This window comes from Pelodiscus sinensis, unplaced genomic scaffold (assembly GCF_049634645.1).
Source record: "Pelodiscus sinensis isolate JC-2024 unplaced genomic scaffold, ASM4963464v1 ctg34, whole genome shotgun sequence".
NCBI lineage: Eukaryota > Metazoa > Chordata > Testudines > Trionychidae > Pelodiscus > Pelodiscus sinensis.
Genome location: NW_027465849.1, coordinates 706,026 through 725,453, shown reverse-complemented (window position 1 = coordinate 725,453; position 19,428 = coordinate 706,026). Strand labels below are relative to the sequence as shown.

General features: G+C 51.0%; 1 protein-coding gene across 1 annotated transcript; it reads left to right on the top strand.

The window, feature by feature from the left end:
- The first annotated feature begins 724 nt into the window (after positions 1–724).
- On the top strand, positions 725–19,112 carry LOC142818211 (uncharacterized). The gene is made up of 10 exons (XM_075915343.1): positions 725–1,132; positions 2,390–2,428; positions 2,576–2,869; positions 3,965–4,255; positions 4,589–4,882; positions 9,323–9,406; positions 10,212–10,236; positions 11,948–11,997; positions 12,925–12,956; positions 17,467–19,112. The coding sequence occupies exons 1-10, from the start codon at positions 1,102–1,104 to the stop codon at positions 17,533–17,535; spliced, it is 1,209 nt and encodes a 402-aa protein (XP_075771458.1). The 5' UTR covers positions 725–1,101; the 3' UTR covers positions 17,536–19,112.
- Positions 19,113–19,428: the final 316 nt, after the last annotated feature.

Below are 19,428 nucleotides of genomic sequence, written 5' to 3'. Positions count from 1 at the left end.
TGTCCCACAGCTGTCTCAGCAGGAAATGATCCATGTTCAGCAAAGATTTTCAGGTTTGGGATCTCTCTCTCTCTCTATTGGCACCATTTTACCACCAAGAGGGGAGGGGGACACAGAGGAAAATGCCAAGACAGAATATTTTTAACAAAAAGAGGTGCAACAATGATTTATTTTTAATTAAAAAAATATTCACATTTTTCTATCCTGTCATCTCCTAAGCCCTGCTTATAGCAGCTAGTTTCACACTGAGGGTATGTATACACTGCAAAGTTTTTCTGGAAAAACTATACATCAATCCACAGTGCTACAGAAAATTGAAAGAAGGGAGGGGTTTTTCCTGACAGTGGTAAACTCTTTCTATGAGGAAGAAGCCTTTTTCTGGAAACATTTCTTCCAAAAGAAGCCTGCAGTCTAGATGTATCTGGAGCGCCTCAGATCCTCACCTGAGCCTCTCAGATCCCCTGAACTCTCCAGTCCATCAGCTCTGCAGAGTTGGCTCCCCCCTGGTATGAAATGTCCCCCAGCCGCCATCCCAGGACAATCTGCATCCGCATCTGCAAAGCTGCTCTGCAAAATGGCTCTGCTTTGTGCTCCTAACACATTTCTCTTGAGGCCCCCAGCCATTTGGCTTCCCAAAGAGGTGCCTGCGTCCCCAGATGACAAGGTGGGATGGGGTGGGGGGTGTTTCCTCAGTGATATATGTCTAAGCTCAGCAGGCCTCCATCAGTTTTCAATTTTGCAGCCTTAAATAGAAACTCTGTGGTCGGGATAGGAAGGGGGTGACGCAGGGCAGGAAACAGGGAGCGGTATCAAATATCACACAGAGAAGGGGACAGAGCAGGTCAGAGAGAGGCTGCAGCATCTCTGCTGCCTGAGCCTTACACACCCATGGGGGTCTGAGAGCAGGGAGAGGGGCTGCCTGCTGTACCCAAGCCTGGGGAGCAGACGGGGACAAATCAGAGCAGAGACCACAGACAGAGATATTCTCCTGAAGTCAGACAGGCTGGTGGGGTAGGTGGAAGCAGAGAGAGACTACGGATTGTCCTCTTCCAACTCTGGCAGCAGCAGAAGACACTGGGCTGCATCCATCCTACCGCCCCGATGCTCCTTCCCCTCTGCCTCTTGCTGCCCGGTGAGTATCCGGGACCCCGTCCTAAATCCTAGCAGGTTCAGAGGACACAGAACCGAGAGCAGCCCCTGACCCAGGGAGTCGGCAAATCCCCTCTAGTGGCAGAAGGGGAGTGGGACTGTCCCCAACCCAGAACAGGACCAGCGCTCCGGACAGTGCCAGGCCGGGCCAGAGACTACCAGTCGGCCCAGGCTGGTGTGACAGTCCCGGCTTCACTGAGTTTCAGGCCAGGAGGGACCATTGACCCGTCCAGTCTGACCCGACAGCCCAGAGCAGAGACCTTCCCCCAGCTCCCTGACTCCAGCCCAGACACTTGTGTGAGACTCAAGCATCCGGGGAGCCGGCGCTGGGTGAATCCCCCGCACGGGGAGAACCTGCTGCCTCCTTCCTCACTGGCCTTGGCCCAGACTCAGCGTCCAGCCCTGGCTCTGGCTCGGCCTGTCCCTGCTGCACTGAAGGGCCCGTCGGCACCTGCGACTTCTCCCTCGTTACACAGCCCAGGGGGTCAGACCAGTCTGCGCTCAGATGCTCATGAGTTTATCAGGTCCAACCGTGGGGCTCCCTGTTACCGATGGGAGGGGATTGGAATCGAGGGCTCTGCTCTGGGCCTGACTCTCAAACATCCATATCAGGCCTGGCCCCATCCCTCTGTCTGTCTGTACCGTGTTCCCTGCGGCAGACGTAACCCACCCACCCCATGGGTGTCGGGCTCTTTCCCGTCTAGTGCCAGGGGGACCACTCAGAGAGAGAGAAATGAGTCTGCTCTGCACAGAGCCACCCCAGCACGGCTCGTGCACCCCCTCTCTGCGGGGACAGAGGGCTCTGGGCGCCAAAGCTCAGCCGCAGGTGAAGAGGCGTAGGTGGTGGCAAGCGAGGGGAGCCTGTGGGCCAGAGGATATAGGAGGGGCAGAGGGTGCCTGTGCCGCCAACCGGAGAGAAGCAGAATTTTCCACTTCTGTTGGGGTGCTCCTGGTGGGATGGGCGGGGCTGGAACTGGGCCCCAAGCTCCTCTGTATGGAATAGGGAGGGGCAGTGACTCCCCGCTGCCTGCGTGGGAATCCCATTCAGTGCAGGGGGCTGGGGAGGGCGATGGGGCTTGTGACACACCCAGACCCACCCGTTCCTGCAGGGGGCGCTGTCACCTCGGGAGCACAGGACAGGATCCCTGGGGGGAGCAGAGCCCCCATCAGCTGTTCAAGGCTTCTCCCTACAGAGAGATTCCAGCCCGGCACTGACCCCACGTCCCCTTTCTGTTCCCAGCGCTGAGCCCCAGCAGCCAGGAGATCTGCTCAGCTCCCGGTGAGTCTAAATGTCTGTCCATCTGTCTGTCTGTCCTCAATGTGCCGAGGGCCTTCGTCACGCCTCCAGCTAACACAAGAGCTGGAGCATCACACCTGCCATTTCCCCCCTGTCCAATTGACAGCTCTGACCCATTCTCCTCCCCAGGGTCTCTCCCTGCCCCCACCCTCCACCTCAGCCAGACGTCGGCCCAGCCGGGAGACTCCGTGCGGCTCCAGTGCTCTGTGCTCTCCCAGTTTCCAACCACCCGCATCGTCTTCTGTGAGGACGGGAAAGAGGTGTCATCCCAGAGGGGCTTGCTGGGGAAACTCACCTACGACTCTCACCATGTGGTGACTGGGGGCAGCTCTGGGAATTACTCCTGCGGGTACGAGATCAAGGACAGTGACAACCGGGTAAATGGATCTCAGCTCAGCCCTGCCCAGCACCTCAGTGTCACTGGTAAGTCCTGTGTGTGTGTGTGTGTGTGTGTGTGTGTGTGTGCGCGCGCATGCATGCACACATGTGGGTTGGTGTAACTTATCCCAGCTCAGCCCTGACCAGACCTCAGTGTCATTGTGTGTGTGTGTGTGTGTGTGTGTGTGTGTGTGCGCGCAACATATCCCAGATTAGCCCTGCCCAATAACTCAGCCTCCTGAGAAGGAGGATGGGAGTGAATGGCAGAACAAGGGTGAGGGCTTTCAAGAGGATACAGTGGAAAGGCTGTAACTCACCCAGTCTGAGCTCTCATATGGCCTGGGCCAAGGAGCCTCACCCAGTAACTCTGTGTCCAGGGGGTTGAACAATGAGGATGTGGGTTTTGGCCCTAACCACGGTTCTTTTCTGGCTGTCTGAGAGCAGAGGCAGTAGATGCTACTGGCCAAGGCACCAGCCCGCCGGGCGCTGCTGGGGCAGGGAAGATACCAGGCAGACACTGACCTGCCCTCTGAGAACAGCAATTTGCCTGTGAGTTCAGACCTGAGTCCCATTTCCCTGACAATTCCCAGGAAAGGGGAATCTGCTCCCTGCTGCTGCTTCAACCTGGATCTGTAAATGCGCCTGGTGCCTCCTGTGCCAGCTGGGTCTTGGGAACGGGAGGGGCACAAGGGCAGGAAGGATGTTAGAGAAGATGCCAGAGAGGTGAGGGACTGGACACAGGCCCTTAGCTGTCAGCTAGTGATCTCCTTGGGGCAGTGACTGGTCTTAGATGGTCCCCAGTGGGTAGTGGCTGCCTTGGTTGAGAGGCTTCCTCTCTTCCAGCCACATTGCCCCAGCTGGGCCAGTGGTTGCCCACGCCAGGGCCCCTTGTCTTAGGACACTGCTCAGCATCAGGCAATGGAAGCCCAGCCCGCCAGCCCTTAAGCTCTTCTGCAACCCCAGTGATACCTGGTAATGAAGCTCCTGCGCCCTGGAGAGAGCTCATCTCCCTCCCGCATCTGCCCAGCTGGGCTGGGATCAGCACCTCCATTGGAGACACAGCCCAGCTCCCGTGCTCTAGCAACAATACCGGGCACCAGCAATGCACCACTGACATCTCTGACCCATTCCCCTTCCCAGGTGCTCTCCCTGCCCCCACCCTCTTCCTGAACCAGACGTCGGCCCGGCCAGGGGACTCCGTGCGGCTCCAATGCTCCCTGTTCTCCTGGGCCCGGGCCACTCGCATCGTCTTCTACAAGAACGGGGAGGAGGTTTCATCCCAGAGTTTGCTGAGGAATCTCACCTACGACTATGACCACGTGGTGTCTGGGGGCAGCTCTGGGAATTACTCCTGCGCGTACGAGATCAAGGACAATGACAACCGGGTGATCAGATCCCAGTTCAGCCCTGCCCAGCACCTCAGGATCACTGGTAAGAGGTGTGTGTGTGTGTGTGTGTGTCCTGACCAGCCACTCAGCATCACAGGGAAGGGGAATGGATAGAAAACCTGATAACTCACCGAACATCCAAACACTGAAATTCATCCATTTGCAAAATCTGAAACAAAAAGTTTCTAACAAAATGTCTTTGTTCAGAATTTGTCCCACGGAACGCCCCCCCTTTCCCCTCCCCCACTCACTAACCCCCATCTCAGCTCAGTCCGCCCTGTCTAGGCTGGTGGGGGATGGGCACATCATTGGAAGGTCTCACTTGAAGGGACCTCAAGATGCCCCACTGACAGCTCTGACCCATTCCCCTTCCCAGGCACTCGCCCTGCCCCCATCCTCTACCTGAACCAGACGTCGGCCCAGCCAGGGGACTCCGTGCGGCTCCAGTGCTCCCTGTTCTCCTGGGACCAGCCCACCCGCATCATCTTCTACAAGGACGGGGAGGAGGTTTCATCCCAGAGGAGCTTATTGGGGATACTCACCTACGACTATGACCACGTGGTGTCCGAGGGAAGCTCTGGGAATTACTCCTGCGCGTATGAGATCAAGGACAGCGACAACCGTGTGACCAGATCCCAGCTCAGCGCTGCTAAGCACCTCAGTGTCACTGGTAAGTCATGTGCATACACATCTGTAGGTGTGTTTGCCCATATCCCAGTTCAGCCCTGCCCGGGTACTAAGACTCACAGGAAACAGGAAGGCTCTAGGGGCAACAATTCAAAACGCAACCTTTGAAAATCCAAACACTGGAATTCATCAATTTTCAGAATATGAAATGAAAATTTTTTAACAAAATGATGCTGTTGAGATTTTCCCAGGGAACTCCCAGCCTCCCCCATTTCCCACCCATCTCAGAGCAGAAGAACTAGCCCAGAAAGTTGGAGGATGGGCACATCTTAAAAAGGACTTGCTAGGAGGGACCTCAGGATGGCATTAAGTTCAAACCCCCCATGCTGAGGCAGGACCAAGTAAATCTTGCCCAGCCCTGACAGGGATTTCTCCAGGCTCTTCTCAATAGCCTCCAATGATGGAGATTCCATTGTTACCCGCACAAAATTCTGTCACTCACACCCTATAAGCACCCTCCCGACCGGGTCCTAGGGCTCAGGCAAAAACTTCTCAATGTAGGTACCCAATCCATTCCCAGGGCTCAGCATAGTCTTACACTCTGCAGATCTGCAGGGATTTTTACCAGCGAAAGAGCCTCCAGAGTAATATCCAAGTTATCAAGTTATCCTCTATTCATTAATAGGCACCAAAACCAGAATGGACAGGCTAAGCATAGAGTGCTTGTCATTCCCAATAAGACAGGTGAAGTTTTACTCACCAGTCAGGATCAGGTCCCTCTGGGGGACTCCAGTTTCTGCACAGGGTCATTGGCACAAGCTCTGATCTTGGGGCTGTGTCCTGGAGTTGGTTCCCAAAGAAATTCCTTTTGGACCCCAGTTTATAAAACAAAAATGGAGTCCTTCTTAAGTATAGCTTAATCAGTTATTTTACTAATCACAACAAAACTAGTTCACTCAAAGTTTCTTATGGAAAACTTGTACCCCTTGCTTGCTGTGCTCATCAACCCCCCTGTCTCTGGGGGTAGGCAGGCCTAGGTCTTACATAAGAACATAAGAATGACCATACTGGGTCAGACCAAAGGTCCATCTAGCCCAATAGCCTGTCTGCTGACATTGGCTGGGACCAGGTGCCCCAGAGGGGGTGGACCGAAGACAATGATCAAGCTATTTGTCTCCTGCCATCCCTCTCCAGCCTCTGACAAACAGAGGCCAAGGACACCATTTTATCCCCTGGCTAATAGCCTGTTATGGACCTAACCTCCATGAATGTATCTAGTTTCTCTTTAAACTCTGTTATAGTTCTAGCCTTCACAGCCTCCTCTGGCAAGGAGTTCCACAGGTTGACTATGCACTGTGTAAAGAAGAACTTTCGCTTATTAATTTTAAACCTTCTACCCATTCATTTCATTTGGTGTCCTCTAGTCCTTCTATTATGGGAACTAATGAAGAACTTTTCTTTATTCACCCTCTCCACACCACTCATGATTTTATAGACCTCTATCATATCCCCCCTCAGTCTCCTCTTTTCCAAACTGAAAAGTCCCGGTCGCTTTAGCCTCTCCTCATATGGGACCCATTCAAAACCCCTAATCATTTTAGTTGCCCTTTTCTGAACCCTTTCCAAGGCCAAAATATCTTTTTGAGGTGAGGAGACCACATCTGTACACAGTATTCAAGATGTGGGTGTATCATAGTTTTATACAGGGGCAGTAAGATATTCTGTGTCTTATTTTCTATCCCTTTCTTAATAATTCCTAGCATCCTATCTGTCTTTTTGACAGCTGCTGCACACTGTGTGTGCCCAACTCCCCAAGGGTATGTCTACACTACAAAGTTAATTTGAACTAACAGACGTTAGTTCGAATTAACTTTAATAGGCGCTACACTAGCGCTCCGCTAGTTCGAATTTAAATCGAACTAGCGGAGCGCTTAGTTCGAACTAGGAAAACCTCATTTTACGAGGATTAAGCCTAGTTCGAACAAGCTAGTTCGAATTAAGGTGTGTGTAGCCCCTTAATTCGAACTAGTGGGAGGCTAGCCCTCCCCAGGTTTCCCTGGTGGCCACTCTGGCCAACACCAGGGAAATTCGTATGCCCCCCTTCCCGGCTCCGGACCCGTTAAAGGGGCACGGGCTGGCTACGGTGCCCGTGCCAGGTGCAAGCCTGCTAGCACCCAGCCAGCAGACCCTGCACCTGGCACGGATCGAGCCACCCACCCGATGCCCCCCAGCCCTCCCCTCTTCCCGGGACCAGGCTGGCGGCTCCCGGGAGCTTGCCCGGGACCGCAAGAGGCGGGCACCCGCCTGGGCTAGTGCGGACATCGTGGACCTCGTCCACGATCTCACACTAGACACAGGAAAGTGGCCGGCTAGGGCAGGAGAGCTGCCAGCCTGGCCACCCAGAAGCAGGTGTGCAAGAGAATCAAGGGGGTCCAGTGAGACCCCCGACCCTGAGCCCTAAGCTTACAATGGCCGTCCTGGGTCAGACCAAAGGTCCATCTAGCCCAGTAGCCTGTCTGCTGACAGCAGCCAACCCTAGGGACCCTGGAGGGGATGGACCAAAGACAGTGACCAAGCCATTTGTCTCGTGCCATCCCTCTCCAGCCTTCCACAAACTTCGGGCAGGGACACCACTCCTACCCCCTGGCTAATAGCACTCCATGGACCCAACCTCCATGACTTGATCTCACTTCCCTTTAAACTCTGTTCTAGTTGTAGCCTTCACAGCCTCCTGCAGCAAGGAGTTCCACAGGTTGACTCTTTGCTTTGTGAAAAACAACTTTCTGTTACTAGTTTGAAGCCTGCTACCCATTCCTTTCCTTTGGTGTCCTCTAGTCCTTCTTTATGGGAACTAATGAAGAACTTTTCTGTATGCACCCTTTCCACCCAACTCCTGCTTTTAGAGACCTCTATCCTGTCCCCCCTCCGTCTCCTCTTTTCTAAGCTGAAAAGTCCCAGTCTCTTTAGCCTCTCTTCATCTGGGACCTGTTCCCAACCCCTGATCATTTTAGCTGCCCTCCCCTCTCCCACCCTCTCTCTTCCCCTCTCTCACCTCCTTTTCCCAGTCTCCCCCAGTTTTGTTAAAAAATGACAGATTCCATTTTGGAAGACACCTTATCTTTATTTTGTACATCAGGAAGGGGGGCTAGGGAAGGGTAAGTGGAAGGAGGTGAGGGAGGAATGACGTACGAGCCCCCGATGGGGAGGACTGGGCTGGCTCTGCGGGCTTCTGAGTGTGGAAGCTCTCCTGCAGCCCCCCGATTGCCCCCTCTCCCCAGATGGCAGGCTGCGGCATGTGCAGCCGGTCTGATGGCCGAGTGCTGTGATGTGCCCAGTGTGGGTACTCCGGGCACTCCAAGCCAGGACTGCTTTGCAAGCGGGGCACCCCTGAGAACTGTCTGTCCGGGGTGGGGGTCGGGACCCTTTAAGCGCAGCCCTCGGCTAGCCTGAGACAGCATCTCCACGCTCTAAGTCCTCCTCTGATGCCCTGCCGGCACTGCTTCCGGCCATCCTTAAGCCTGGTTCAGGGTCCACTTAATGTGGACATGCTAGTTCGAATTAGCAAAATGCTAATTCGAACTAGTTTTTTAGTCTGGATCCGTTAGTTCGAATTAGCTTAATTCGCAGTAACTAATTCGAACTAAGTTAGTTCGAATTAACGTTGTAGTGTAGACGTACCCCATGAGGGGAGGGTTAGGGCCACACCAGTCCCAGCCTCTTGCTTTCCACCCCCAGCCACTGGAGAAGGGAGGGTTGGGGCTGCAGATAGCCCAGGCCTCTTGTCCCCCTTGCAACTCTCCCTGGGAGCCAGCCCAGCCTTCTAGCCCCCTGCCCAGCTAAACACACGCCCCTCCCTCCTGCAACACTAGGGATTTCCACCAGGCAACTGGGAAAGAAAGGGAAGGGAAGGGCTGGCCCAGGCTGGGATTCGATGGGGCTTGTTCCTGTGGATGCAGAGTGATGTGCTGACTCTGGAAAAGGATTTGTTATTAATATTGTTTGTCCTCATTTTGACTAGACACTTTCCTTCTTTTCGGTTTTTAGAACCAAAATGGGTCAGTACCGTCAGCAGGAAAGAGAGAGTTTTGCTTTGGTTTTCAACAGGGCATTCTCCTTCCATTTCTGGAGTTTGAAAACCAAAATGACACAACCGTTTCAATTTAGGATTAAACAAAACACTGTCTTTTATTGAAAACAAATTGGAAAGATGAAGAAGGTCCTTGCACGTGAGCTCTGTATTTAAAATAAATCTGCTTTAGAATGATGAAAATGTTGGGTCAAAAAAATTGTAGAATAAGTTCAGCTAATGTTACTCACAAAGAATGGCCAGTTACCTCACCCTGCAGATAACCATGAGGTGAACTTCCAGGTATGTTCATGATAACATGAGGGGTCACTTACTACAGGACTCAGCAAGCCCCAGCCAGTAGGGACTGGTTGGTTGCTGCTTGGAGAGGCCATTCACAGCGAGGTTCTTTCCTAGGGCCGGATCTAAAGCTCCTGTTGGGAATTACAGTCCCTGCCGTGCTGGTGCTGGCTGTGGCGCTTTATCTGCTGGGAAGGAAAGGTGGGTATGAGAGTGAGGCTGAGCCGTGTTAGCAAATGTACAGACAGACGTGGCAGAGACACCCCCTGAGACCCCCTGTCCCCAGTGTGCCTGGGATGAGGGACGATGACTAATGACACAGTGAAACCGATCATTTGTTTCAGGGAAGCTGGCTGAGAAATCAAAGAGATGATGATGTGGATTGTCCTTGTGATTAATTATGTGTGTTGCAGTAGCACCCTGGAGCCCCAGAGTGGGGTCAGAGTCCCACTGTGCAAGGCACTGCACATTATTTATTGGGTATGTTACTGTGGTGCTCTGGAGCCCCAGTCTGGGATCAGCCGCTTGCCCCTCACCTCACCCTGCAGCCAGTACTGCACAGACAGATCAGAAATGTAGGAAGCAGTCCCTGGCCCATAGATGGTCCCAGTCTAGGGCTAAGCCAGGGGCGTGTGTCTGGATGGAATATCCACATGCAGGTCACTAAGGCTGCAGGTCAGGGAGGCATCCCCTAGTCAGGAAGGGCCCTTGTGCCTGTGTGTAGGAGCTTTCCTGCATCAGGGCCTAACAACTCGGGGCACCACTCTGCCCTGCAGCCTTTCCTCACAGGCTAGGTCTACACAACAGAGTTTTTGTGGAAGATCTCTTCCATAAAAAGCTTCTTGTGCAAGAAGCCTGTAATCTAAACAAAGCCACAGCCGTGGGGCTGGGGCTCTGTGTCAGTGGAATGAGGGCCTGGAGCTGTATCACTCAGTCTCTGTCTCTCTCTCTCTGCTCACGAGGAAACGTGGCCCGGTCTCTGATCACTCTGTCTCGCTGCTTCCAGCTGTGTCTCTGCGGAGGGAGCACAGGTAGGAGGAGTCTATTCCCTCTCCCCTTTTGCTTCCATTCCGAGTCTCTTCTTTCTGCAGGTCCAGCAGATATTCAAGTATCAAAGTAGGCGTCAGCACTCCTGCAGTGGGGAGGAGTGTTCTGGAGGAGTTTTGGAAAAGCCCAGGGCGGGATGAACTCCCTGGTCAGGGTGGGAGACATTGAAAGAAGGGATTTGCCAAAGCAGCATGTTCTGCAGTTGCCAGCTGTCTGGTATTGACCCGGACAGTCCGGTACTTGCGGCTTCTGTCTGGTGAAAACCCAGAAAATACCGGACATGTAATACCGGGGTGGGGGGAGCATGTGCATTTTTTTCTCAACAACTTTGGTGTCCGTCCCCCCCGCCTTTTTTTTCCCTTGCCATGTTTGGTATTTTTCATGAAACTATCTGGTATGTTCCCATCAAATTCACCAGCACCAGTGAAACACAGCACAGCGTGTTTGAAAACTGCTCCAAATGTGTGAAGAAATGAAAGTGACTCCATTTTACACTCAGGGGCTGTTGGGGCTATTTGGCCGCAAATATTATCTGGTTCAGCGTGAGGCTCAGCGTGTCCACACACGGATCTGCCCCAAAACACCTACAGCAGGTTTCCTTACAGCAACTGTAATTTTGGTGCAGGCCTTTGTATGACATGTCTGCAGTCCTCCCCACCCTCCACTGACGCGAGCCAAACTGCAAGGATGCCCATTTGGGATTTAGAGAGCCCCATAACTACTGCTGGATCCCTGTCAAATGACCCAAAATTTTTGCACATTTTTTTTAAGAAACAACACAAAGTGAGCCTCTTCAAGATTTTTTCCATTGAAAATTTCATTAAATCAAACAATTTCTGTCCAAAGGTTTGTTTTTGGTTAAACTATTTTCCATGAAATAAAAAGTCTCTGTTGAAAAATGTCATGCACTTGTGAAAAATGGCAGTGTCTTCATCTTCACCCCGATATGTCAGGGATTTTAAGTTGCATCCATCCTCAACTCACTGCTGACCTGGTGCGATGTGTGTGGTTGGTTGGTTGGTTGGCCATTTAGCTGAAGTAGAACAGGATGTTCAAGTCTCGTCTTACGAGACTTTCCCTCTATGAATGGTGCAGCCACCACGTTCCCTGACTATCCAGAAATAGGGCTTGACACCTCTCTCGGAGTATGAGCTGCAATCCTAGCAGGAGAACCAGCTATGGGAAGAAACCTACTCACAGCTGGATCTCTGCAAACAGGCTCAGTGTCACCAATAAAAACAACAAGGAGTCCTGTGGCACCCTAAACTCTAACAAATTGTTGTAGCCATGAGCTTTCACGGGCATGCCAACAAAGTGGACACCAACCCATAAAAGCTTATGCTCAGGTAATTTTGTTAGTCATTAAGGGTATGTCTGCACTGTACCCTTGCCTCAAAATAAGCTACGCAGCACCAAATTTTGAAATAAAGTGCTATTCCAAAACATCCTTTAACCCTTGCGGAACATGGGTTACAGGAACACTGAAATAGTGCTGGATGCTTTAAAGATGGATCCCAAAATATCGCCATAGTGTAGACATAGCCTAAGGTACTACTACAAGACTCCTTGCTATTGTGCTGAAACAGACTAACATGGCTATCCCTCTGGCAAGTGTCACTTATGTATGTGTGTGTGAATGAGAGAGAGAGAGTACGCAGCATCACTGACACCCTCTGTCCTTATTACTCCGCACAGGGAACGAGTCCAGCATGACACCAGCAACGCTTCTGAAGATAGTTTTCCTTGTAAGAGCTTTTAGAGTTATCAGGGTCACCTCATCTGCACATGGGGGAGAAATGCGGGGGTTGGGGGTAAATGTGGGGGATGGGCAGATCCCAGATCAGACTGTCTGTCTGAGAGTTATAACAACAACCTGCCAGTGATCAAAGTGAATGAGGAAAAAGAGTTCTTGGGGTCCCAGGGCTCAAACATCTGAGTCCTTGCGGTTCCTTTGTCCCACCCTTTGCCTGTGATCCCCAGCCCTGCATTGCCAGGGCTTAGGGGACTGAGTCAAGTGTTGCCCCTTCTCTTCCTTCATGGAAAGGCACATCCCAGGGAAAGCCCCCACTGGAAAGTGCCCCACCCCCGTCACTGGGAGCTGGGAGCAAGAGTGCCTCATGGGAGCTGTAGTTCTGGTGCCTCATGCTCCTAGTCTGTGGCTCTCCCATGATGCATCACTTTCTCCCCTCTTGGTGATGGGAAGTAGCACATCATGGGTGTCCCTGGTTGCAGTGCATCATGGGAGATGAAGCCCAGACTGTTCAGCCTGTAGAGGAGAATATCAGCAGGGTGCCACTGAACATGTCCCATGCAGTACCAAGTGGTATGCAAATCAGAATATGTCTGGTTTGGGCCAAAGTATTGCAGTTTTGAGTTACTCCATTTTTGAATAAAGTATGGAAATTTTCTGCCAGAATCCGACTGCTTTTGACAAAATAACTTTGTCGGAAACCCAGCGAGACAGTCTCATGGAACATCTTCAGTGGCCACCTGAAATCCTTCTGTTCAGGTACCATCTAGTGACCCTGACGAGGATCAGGCTCCATGGTGCTCAGTGCTACCCAGGTGGGAGAAATAGAAGATCTGTTGTTATAATTTGTCCTCAAGGAGGTACCGTCTCCTAAAGGCGCTTACTCCTAAGTGATGATGTGTACCTGTCTCTCTCTCCCCAGATTCCTCAGTGGATTTGCCAGAAAGCACCAGGGTGAGTCGCACTTTTACTAAGAACAAAGTGAGGTGAGAGCAGAGAGCGACTGGTTTGCCTGTTCCTGCTTGGCAGGGACCCTCAGGCTTAGAACATGGATTCACTCGGGGTTTCCAGGTTCAGGTTGTTTCTGTGACTCCCTGCTACTGCCCCAGATCTCCACCCAGGAGCAGGTAGCTGCCTCCTTCACCTGCTGTTAGCCTGGCCAGTCAGGCCCTGCCCTCACAGACACACAGGCTGTATCTACACTGGCGCGATCTTGCGCAAAAGCAGCTGCTCTTGCGCAAAAACTTGCTGCCTGTCTGCACTGGCCGAGTGTTTTTGCGCAAGAAAACTGATATTCTAATGTATACAATCAGGGCTTCTTGCTTAAGAACTCTGACGCTCCCGCTCAGGAAGAAGCTCTTTTGCGCAAAAGCTCTTCCAGAAGAGGCCAGTGTAGACAGGCAACATTAATTTCTTGTGCAAGAAAGCCCCATGTTTAAAATGGCCATCAGAGCTTCCTTGCGCAAGAAAGACCTATGGTTAAAATGGCCATCAGAGCTTTCTTGTGCAAGAAAGTCCTATGGTTAAAATGGCCATCAGAGCTTTCTTGTGCAAGAAAGTCCTATGGTTAAAATGGCCATCAGAGCTTTCTTGTGCAAGAGAGCGTTTACACTGACATGGATGCTCTTGCGCAAAAGCACATGCCAGTGTAGACACTCTCTTCTGGAAGAGTTTTTGCAAAAGAACTCTTCCACAAAAGAATTTTTTGCGTGAGAACATGCCAGTGTAGATGTAGCCACAGAGAAACATCCAGACAAGAAGGAAACATCCTTCCCAAACTCCACACCAGAGCGATAAGAGAGAATCCCCAATGGCTTGAAAATCTAGCTAGCTACAGAGGGGCTTCCCCCGCCAGCCTTTGCAGCCAGACAAGCAGCCAAGGCAGAGAAGTTCGAGGTTTCAGTGTTCCCATTAAAATGCCTGCGAAATGGATGGTCAAATCTCACAGATGGGTTTGAAAACCTCCAAAATGTTTCCCACATGGGAATCGGTTCTTTTAAGATGGATCCGTTTAGTGAAATCCCAGCAGCTGGGGAAAGAAGACAGACAAGGGGTAAAATCCTGGGAGATTCCCATTGATTTCCTCTAGCGGGTTTGCAGGGCATGTCAATGTCTGTGGGGTGTGTGCAGGCTCACACTGTAAGCAACAGGTGGGCTATGGTCAGGACCGTCCTTAGGATTTATGGTGACCTAGGCAGGATTATTAAATTGGTGTCCCTATTCCTGACTTCCTCTTCCACCCCTACCCCGACCCCTTCCCTTCCCAGAGACTCCAGCAGCCAATCCCCTCCCTCAGACTGTGCTGCAGGCAGCGCATTTGGCCCTCTCTAGGACCCAGCCCTGCTGTTACATGTGTAATCCTTCCACCAGGTAGGCCTGGCAGCAACCAGAGCTGGGTTCAATATCTAGGGCTATGTCTACACTGGTGGGTTATTGCGGAAGAATGGCCGTTCTTCTGGAAAGCGTCCACACTACCCACTTGCTCTTGCACAAGAAGGTGTACAGGATGGCGTGGTAAGAGAGGCCTCCTTGCTCAAGAGCTATGCTTTTTTTAAACAGGTGTAAGCCCTCTTGTGCAGGAGTTCTTGCTAGAGAGATTAGAGAGATTAGAGATCCTAATTCGAACTACCTACTCCCTGCCGCGTGTAGCCGCGGGCACAGAGTTCAGACTAAGGGGATTTAAAAATGGCGGCGCCCGGGAAGATGCAAATGAAGCCTGGGATATTTAAATCCCAGGCTCCATTTGCAACTTCGAATGCCTACATTAGCCTCCCTAGTTCGAACTAGAGGGCTAGTGTAGACATACCCTGAGTGAAGAAAAGAAATGTTTAGTCTACATCTACACTGGCGCGTTCTTATGCAAAAACTCTTTTGCGGAAGAGTTCTTCTGTAAAAACTCTTCCAGAAGAGAGTGTCTACACTGGCATGTGCTTTTGCGCAAGAGATGTGCTTTTGCACAAGAGCATGCAGGCCTGTGTAGACGCTCTCTTCTGCGAGACAACTCTGATGGCCATTTTAACCAAAGGGGCTTCTTGCGCAAGAAATTTATGTTGCCTGTCTACACTGCCCTCTTGCGCAATAACAGTTGCGGAAAAGGGCTTCTTCCTGAGCGGGAGTGTCAGAATTCTGGCGCAAGAAGCCCTGATTTCATACATTAGAACATCAGGTTACTTGCGCAAGAACACGCGGACAGTGTAGATAGGCAGCAAGTTTTTTGCGCAAGAGCGGCCGCCTTTGCGCGAGATCGCGCCAGTGTAGACATAGCCTTGGAGTGAGCATACCCACCCTCCAGGCCAGCTCTCCTTTTAGCTGGCTGATAGTAAACAGTAGTTTAGTTCCTGCTTACACATGCTCCACTGCTTCTGTCCGTCCCAGCAGAGTGGTGCCCCAGAAATACTGGTGCCCAAGGCAACTGTCTATTCTGCGTGTGCACACACCCCACATACCATGTTAATGCCAGAGAAAGCTGCTAACACTGAACTTCCTTTCTCTCTTTGCTTCTTTATGATAATTATTTGTCCTACTCCAGCTGATATGGACAATGAACAATAAACCTGGATTTTTATTTCTCCTCCTATTATGCAGCATGGGAAGAGCTTGAGTCATGCAAGCTTAATTTTTTTGATGTTACTTTTCATATGAACCATGTGATTGTGCATTGAAAGCAGTGTCCCAAAGGGAGGAGATGTACACTGCTGTGAAGGGGGGAAGTGGGGAGGGGGCTCTTTGAAGTTCGGTTACAGTTAGCATCACATTATCCGCCTGTCAAGTATCAAAAAGGTGGCCGTGTTAGTCTGAATCTGCAAAAGCGACGAGGAGTCCTGTGGCACCTTATAGACTAACTGAAGTGTAGGAGCATAAGCTTTCGTGGGCAAAGACCCACTTTGTTGCATCTGACGAAGTGAGTCTTTGCCCAAGAAAGCTTATGCTCCAACACTTCTCTCAGTTTATAACGTGCCACAGGACTCCTCATCATTATCCGCCTGGTTTTCACATCTTCCCTCACCTCCTGCAGAACCAGTCCGGCAAACAAGGAAAGTTTCATCATTACGTCTCATCTCTGGGACAATCCTGGGGCAGAGAACATAAATGGTCTCAGAGAGATGGTCTCATTCAGGTTACAATGATTTATCAGAAAAAAGTACATAAACTGAGCTCCACAATTCACGTATCTTTTTCCAATATTTTTGTCGGAAGAGGATTTTCTGAAATTTGGCCTGTCTACACTGGGCCAAATTTCTGAAAAACACCCTCTTTTGGAAGAGCCCTTCTTTCTCATAGAATGAGGAAGACAGGGCTCCCGAAAGAGCTCATCTTCTCTTCCACAAAACAAAAACAAAACAAAAGACAAAAGAGCAAATGCGTTGCCTGGATGTGGCAGAGTTTTTCTGGGATACCTCTGGTATTCCAGAAAAACCCCTTAGTGTAGACATAGCCCCACACACAAAGACTGCATCTACACTGGCATGATTTAGCGCAAATACTTTTAATGGAAAAGTTTTTCCATTAAAAGTATTTGCGCAAGAGAGCGTCTATATTGGCATGTGCCTTTGCGCAAAAGCATCCGTGCCAGTGTAGACGCTTTCTTGCACAAGAAATTAACATTGCTGTATTCTTGTGCAAGAATATTTGCACAAGAGGGCTTATCCCTGAGTGGGAGTGTCAGAGCATTTGCGCAAGAACCACTGATTTTGTACATTACAATGGCAGTATTCTTGCGCAAATTCTCGCAGCCAGTGTAGACAGGCAGCAAGATTTTGCCAATGTAGACGCAGCCTTTTAAACAGAGCTGCAGTGAAATGCAGTGTCCTGCGTTTGTTAGCAGACCCTAAGGTACCTGCCCCTGCCATGTCCAGGCTTCCTGTGGCCAGTTATTAGGTGGTGGCTGCCCAGTGCTTCAGCAGACATGAAACAAAGGGGGAATTAGTGGTTCCCTTCTTTAGCCTGAATGGCAGGTGCTTCTCACAGCCACCAGCTTCGGCAATGTGCCCCGACTGCCCAGAGATCAGAGTCAGGCTTGTTGGGAGCCACCCAGTCACCAGTATAACAATATTATGACAACAATTACCTAGACCCACTATAAATATCCCCATTAACAGCATCAGTGATTAAAACATGACACTGGGCAGGAAAAAACAACACTGCCTGTTATTTCAGACAATGTCCATGGGGCGGCTGGCATGGAGGGAGGGGGAAGGCGGCAGGCAGCGGAGCAAAGCCTGGCTCTTCTAACTAGGGAGCAGGAAAGAGCCAGACCAAGGCTAGGGAGGGTGAATCAGAGCTGCCCGCCCCAGAGGGGCTGATCTCGGAAGTGGGGTCGCTGGTGTTTCCCAGACGAGATGCCCATTAGAACTGCTCCTGTGGTACGTACAGTGATACTCTCTGAGGGGCATTTTCTAGCTTCGTTTCTCTGGCTTTTGGCTGGCTGAGCAGAGCAGTAACATTTCCGTGTTTTACCTTAAAGCACCCGCTCCAGACAGAGGAGAATCCGATATACATGAACATCGCTCTGGAGCAGGGCAATGGTCATTAATGTTCCTGTCATCAGTGCGCAGCCGCATCACAGAACGTCCCCTATTCAGAGGCAACCGTCTGGCAATGCAGCAAGGAAAGGGGGGCCCTTGTCTGGGGCTCCAACTGGACAATTCGCAGCACCCACATTGGTGCAAGGAACAACATTTCTTCTCAATAAAATTGGGGGAAACGCCCAAACGCTGTGTCCTGCCCTCAGACTCTTTGTAGGGGCAGCTCAGCTCCCGGGTTCGCTCTGTGCTCTTCCGAGATTGTACTGCCAACCCAAGTGCACAAAATCCTGAGGAAAGCCCCCCACATTCCCCAGAGTGTGTGTTGCTCAACAACCTCGCTATGTCTAGACTGGCCAGTTTTTCCAGAAAATCAGGTGCTTTTGCGGAAAAACTTGCCAACTGTCTACACTGGCCGCTTGAATTTCTGGAAAAGCACTGACTCCCTACTGTAAGAAATCAGTGCTTTTTGTGGAAATACTATGCTGCTCCCATTCCGGCAAAAGTCCCTTTTGTGCAAAACTTTTGCACAAAAGGGCCAGTGTAGACAGCCCAGATTTGTTTTGCACAAAAAAGCCCCAATCCCGAAAATGACGATCGGGGCTTTTTTGCGCAAAACCGCATCTAGATTGGCACGGACGCTTTTCCGCAAAAAGTGCTTTTCCGGAAAAGCATCCTGCTAATCTAGACGCTCTTTTCTGAAAATGCTTTTAACGGAAAACTTTTCCGTTAAAAGCATTTCCAGAAAATCATGCCAGTCTAGACGTAGCCCCTGTGTATACATGAGCCATGAAAGGAGGGGGGTGTCCTTCCAGTGGCAGGAAATACCCCAGCACCCCCACACAGATCAGTCCCAGTCTCCATTCTCTGGCCCATAATCCTTTGACTCCTTAGGCTTGAGCCGTGCATTGATGGGGGAGTGAAACTCAGAGACACTAACAATAGAGAGCCAGATAATTAACAGTGGATGGGACCTTTCATTGAAACACTCCGTATTACTGTGATTTACTGTTTCTACTGTGGTAGCACCGAATGGTGTTCCCTGTAAGCTGTGCCCTTGGGCAGCCACCCAGGAGAGTTTCAGGTGCCACCAAGTGATTAGGAGAGGGATCACAGCTGCCCACAGATAGCAACATATGTTTCAACTGGTGGTGCACACATGCCTCAGTGCACATAAAAATTTATTCCACCCACAAATGGAAAAAATCAGAGGGAACCCTACTAAAGACCGACCACATCGGGGCCCTATTGTGCAGGGAGATGTACATAGATTGTACAAATGACAGCCCCTCTCTCAAGGACCTGAGGTAACCTTTCGGTGATCACAAGTACCACCCTTCTTCTAGTGCTTTAAGAAGATATTTATACAGGAGTCTGTGGAGAACCAACATTAGTTATTTGAGGGTTGCCTGCAAGGATTGCAGGGGGTTGACCTTTTCGCAATTCAATTTAAGAAGAATAAAAGATGTTATTGGTGTAACAAGGGGAGCAAAGGGGGAGTTTGTTGTTACAGGGAACAGCACAAAACTGAAGACTCCAGCGACTGGTGACCTGGTGGGAGGAAAATGGGCTGTGGAGAGAGGCCTCTGATGACCAGCAGATGGAGAAGAGGAGAGGAGAGGAGAGGAGAGGAGAGGAGAGGAGAGCAGGAAGAGAAAGGGGCCCAGGCGATCTGGTTTACCAGGACAGAAGACAAAGGACAGGAGAGGGGCTGGAGGGAGATATTGGAGGCTAACCTGGAAGAAGGAGGCTTCTGAAGTGGACAGTGAAAGTTCAAACAGAACCCACCTGGCTGCAAGGAAATTCAGGTGTACTGGGCTGTGGGGGACCAGGCCTGAGGGTTCCTGTGCTCTGTTCAAAGCTCAGTGAACCCTCCTGTTTGATGCCGGCTGAGAGTCACTCTG

What these genes read in the sequence shown, in the direction of transcription:
- LOC142818211 (XM_075915343.1), top strand. Translation starts at nt 1,102, where the DNA reads ATGCTCCTTCCCCTCTGCCTCTTGCTGCCCG. An exon ending in GGAGATCTGCTCAGCTCCCG is followed by an intron (nt 2,429 to 2,575) that starts GTGAGTCTAAAT and finishes TCTCCTCCCCAG; the next exon opens with GGTCTCTCCCTGCCCCCACC. An exon ending in CCAGCACCTCAGGATCACTG is followed by an intron (nt 4,256 to 4,588) that starts GTAAGAGGTGTG and finishes TCCCCTTCCCAG; the next exon opens with GCACTCGCCCTGCCCCCATC.